Source organism: Octopus sinensis, linkage group LG1, assembly GCF_006345805.1.
Source record: "Octopus sinensis linkage group LG1, ASM634580v1, whole genome shotgun sequence".
NCBI lineage: Eukaryota > Metazoa > Mollusca > Cephalopoda > Octopoda > Octopodidae > Octopus > Octopus sinensis.
Genome location: NC_042997.1, coordinates 190,134,462 through 190,139,461, shown reverse-complemented (window position 1 = coordinate 190,139,461; position 5,000 = coordinate 190,134,462). Strand labels below are relative to the sequence as shown.

Here is a 5,000-nt window from a genome sequence, read left to right as displayed (position 1 = left end):
ACATACCTACATACATACATGCATACATGCATGCATGCATACATACATACATACATACATACATACATACATACATACATACATACATACCTGCATGCATGCGTACATACATACATGCATGCATGCGTACATACATACATGCATGCATGCGTACATACATACATACATACATACATACATACATACATACATACATACATACATACATACATACATACATACAAGTGATCAAAGATGTCTTCAGTTACCACGTTGGTTATATATTTCTTTTTATAAGTACAAACTAATATTTCAACTTTATTTTCTACATAAGATCCCAAATATTATGTTTAGAAATTTAGATTTTCACTAGCAGCCAATCAGAACTTTCTGAGTTTTTTCTATGAATTTACATTTTAAAGATTGCAGTTAAGTCGATTACATCGATCCCAGGGCTCAAGTGGTACTCAATTTCTACCTTTCGACCCAGAGGATGAAAGGCAAAGTCGACCGCAACGGAATTTAAAGTCAGAATGTAATGACAGACGAAATGCCGCTAAGCATTTTGTACAATGTGGTATCGATTCTCCCTGCTTATCGCCTTACAAATAAATATATTACAACATTCTAGTAGTAATACTTCGTAACTTCGGGCTTTATATTACGGAACAGTTTCCGTAAGATTCACGAGACGCGAAAACAGAACATCTAAACAGAAATATCTCAAATCAGGTTTTAGTTAAATGATTTGAAATGACGCAAGTTAAATACATTTATGATCAAGGTCAGGTAATAATTCATTATTTGTTATGTAGATAGCGGGTTGTGTTTATACACACACACACACACACAAACATATATATATATATATAGGTTACGAGAGGTAATGGTGTCATTGAGACCCAAAATTTACACAACCTTCTATCTATAGCTGTAAGACCTTCTATCTGTAAATGTTCTAAAATCTACACAGCTTTGGTTATTATCTCATTACGAACAAAAAATTATATATATATATATATAATTATATATATATATATATAAAATTATATATATATAACTTTAAAACAAGAGGTGACAATGACTAGCAAGGTAAAAGAGATCTCACGTTGAAACAGCGAAGGAATCATTATTTAAGATAGGTATTTCTCGTAGGCGGATAAAATAGATGATATTACACGAGGGTATTATACTCTTTGTCACCAGTTATGTACAAATCCATCAAGTCTTCTCAGGAAATATTCCTTGAAAATCTCTGAACTAGCACTTATGTATCAGAAATTTTGCTGATGCTCATATATGTGGGGGCTTTTTTTTATTATGCTGCACATTATCTACGTTTTTCTATTACTTCTATCTGATGTAGAACTTCCGTAGATCTGTCGAGTTTTTTCAATTATTAGACATAAGATCAAACAAATTTACTTTGTCCCTTTTTAAGTCCTTGAAGTTTTGTTTGAATATTTGATCCTTGTCTCTATTCAACTTCTATACTCAAGGTATTTAGATTCATTTAGCGAAGGTGATATTTTTCCATGGGTGATAGCTTCAACGCTACAAGTCTAATTGAACGGTAGGAACTTACATTTCTTCATGTGCAATTTACTTCAGCTGCTTTGTTGAAATACTTGCGATTAAGTTGTTTACATTAGTAATACAACTGTTTCAAATTATTTCTGCTAAATCGTTTCCTGTAACGATGATTAACAGATAAATGATTATTTCATAAAGCGAGAAAATGTTTTGCTAGACTTAGCACATTTAAAAGAAATGGTGGTCTGAACCAGATTATATTACAGTTCTGACGCTGGACAGCAGTGTCTTTATATCCTCCAACTTCTGATGTTTTGTAGTATGAAAGCTTGACAAAGATTTTATAATTAGTGATACTTTTAGTTATTTTAATTAACTTTTGGGCGCTCTGATTATTTGTTGGGATAAATCCATAGTAATATATACTCTTTTACTTTTTTACTCTTTTACTTGTTTCAGTCATTTGACTGCGGCCATGCTGGAGGACCGCCTTTAGTCGAGCAAATCGACCCCAGGACTTATTCTTTGTAAGTCTAGTACTTATTCTGTCGGTCTCTTTTGCCGAACTGCTAAGTTACTGGGACTTAACACATCAGCATCGGTTGTCAAACGACGTTGGTGGGACAAACACAGACACACAAACATACACACACACATATATACATATAAATACATATATACGACGGGCTTCTTTCAGTTTCCGTCTACCAAATCCACTCACAAAGACCGAGGTTATAGTAGAAAACACTTGCCGAAGGTGCCACGCAGCGTTTCAACTTTAAAATACTACAATTAGCTCTCATTTTTGATAGAACGGGGCCAACCAGTTTGATATAATATTTACCGTAATATGGTGTCATTGTAACACTCTTCTGATTTAATAGTGATAGTTGACGTCGATTAAACAAATATAATATCATAGTTATAGAAAATCTCGGTCGTGTAGTATTATGATGCTGTATGAACCGTAAAATAACATAATAGATCTATTAATATGTTGCCAAAATTTATTGTGTAATATCTAAATTATGACCCCTGAAGGACCAATATATAATGTCACAGATACAGTAATGCAACAGTCAAATATCAGATTTTCAATAATATAATGTTATTCTACATTAATAAGCTGTCGTACTTATATGATATTTATACGTTCTTATATTATTACATTAATATAATGCGATTTTTCCATTATTGTTTTGTTTAAGCTATAAGAAATATGAGCATTTATTTTGTTTTACACTCATTTAAAGACCTATCTGCAAATACCTGTTTATGTTTTACATTGTATATTTAGCAGGAAATAGCTTGTTTTCTCGGTGATATGGAACTACTTACATCTTTAGACTCTGGAACATTCCAACAAGTCTTCCTTGCATATCAAGATATGATACTTCCTCTTTTGGAATCGTCCGCAAAATTTGTCAAGAAAATACCTGGATTCCGAAGTCTTCCCTTAACAGACCAAATTAATCTTTTGAAACACGGAAGCTTCCCAGTTGCAACTCTTCTTGTAAGTATCAATGCGTTAAAATATGCTACTGAAGTTTTGTGTCTGATACCAATCCGCAATTTATATTTTCATAGATTTTTTTATGGATGCCGTACATATACTGCATCAATCAACACATTTCAAAATGAAGTTTGTATTCATCGACATCTTATATTAGCAAAACGATTATAGCTGTAAGAAATCTATTTCGTTTTAAACAAGCATAAGCATATAAATAGGTTTAATCCTTGCTATTTCACTAGGAGTTTTGTCTGATAGCATTTTAGATTGTCAATTTCGCCAGAAAAATCAAGCTAGCATCAAAATGTCTATCCAACAAGTTTTCGTTTCTTTCAGTAAATTTCAAGGCTATAAGGGATGTTGAACGAAAAAGTTAACTGTGTCAATAGCTACCTTATCTTGTGTATTTGCAATTATATATATATATATATATATATATATATATATATATATATATATATATATATATGTACGGATTTATGAATGTATGCAGGAATTTGTGTGCGCTCTGGTGATTGCATACACATATATAAACACACTTATAATTATATCTATATGTATATAAATGTATGTATTAATGTATGAATATTGGAATGTATTTCAAATCATAAAAATTTACTTTCAAAGCAATATTTAAGGATTGCCATACATATTTTTTATTCTATGAAAACTGCTTACGGCAGATATTTCGCACGCAAAATGCAAGATAGAACATCGTGCTTCAATATCACTTAAACACACTTTAACGAGGTTGCCATTGAAATATTTCTCCCTGCTGCAGCTTATATATAACAATGAGATACTGAATTATTAGGCGTTGATATTTCTTTCGATATGCCTAGCAGGCACAACAAAGACAAGAGCACATCTATTGTATTTACACTTCAATACTGGACCAGTTTTTATTGATCTTCACTCTGACGAAACGTCACTAATTTCAAAAATATATTCGTATTTTGCTTTACTTGTTGTTTAATCCCCGCTTAACCGAATCTACAACTTGGTTAGTGCTAATTGAATAGATGTATGTTCAATGTCATTCTCACCAGGATTACATTATCAAATCGGCCCTTCCATCTTTTTAGAAATTAGCGTGAGATTTGATCGTGATTTAGGTTTCATTCCGAACAAAGGGATCGATCGAGTAGACACCGTTCCATACTTTCATTGACCATCTGGTTTGCTGTTCTACTTTCATCATTTTAGGGTGCATATCTCATTAACAATATATGAATTTCAAACAATCACATTTCTACACGCAAATAAAATAACAGCCTTCTCCTTGCATACAATTATCTATGTGTCGCTGTATTTTGAAAAAAGTGCTTATAATTTCATCGGTAGTTTTCTATATGTCAAGCGCCTTTTTAAAGAAATTTCTTAAAATATACATTTCTATTAATTGAAATAAACGTGTTTTTAATATCCCTTATATGCATATGTCATGCTTTTCGATATGACAATTAAATTGTTATCAATCTTACATGAATATCATCGTTATCATTAGAAACGTTCTAAGTCTTTGCGTTTTCTAACAGAGTTGGCTTTTGCCAAATACACAGTTCGCTGGGTATTTTTGAACTACAAGGGGCCATAAATAAAAGAGGATCTAATGTAATCTCTCTATATATATACGGCAAAATGTCTGCGTGCGTGTCCTTTATACAAATCCACGATTTTTCAGTAAGAGGGCTCGCACTTTCTATGGTCATTGAAAACCGTCCAAGGGTGGTCGTGCACATCTTTACGTTTCCCCAGTCACCCCGTAAAGCCATTGAAAAATCAATAGAAGTGACTTTTTTGTGAATTTTCTATCCAAAACCCAATCAAAATGCCCGAAACTTGATACGCCAATTGAATGCCAGCTAGCTGTATGCGATTGGTCGTAGATTTGGACAGTACTCACGTGTATGTGTGCACGCACACAGCTGTATATGCATGCACTAGCACTATATATACCGCACTAACTTTTTCA

General features: G+C 32.7%; 1 protein-coding gene across 4 annotated transcripts in view; it reads left to right on the top strand.

Moving 5' to 3' along the window:
- The window catches only part of LOC115216876 (peroxisome proliferator-activated receptor delta-like), a 131,126-nt gene that overhangs the window by 118,181 nt on the left and 7,945 nt on the right, over positions 1-5,000 (top strand). For 3 of the 4 annotated variants that reach the window (XM_036507788.1, XM_029786423.2, XM_036507790.1), the window contains one exon: positions 2,810-3,025. In XM_036507788.1, coding sequence (XP_036363681.1) covers positions 2,810-3,025 — 216 coding nt within the window. The remainder of the gene's footprint in view (positions 1-2,809; positions 3,026-5,000) is intronic. The other variant, XM_036507785.1, reaches the window with a different exon arrangement.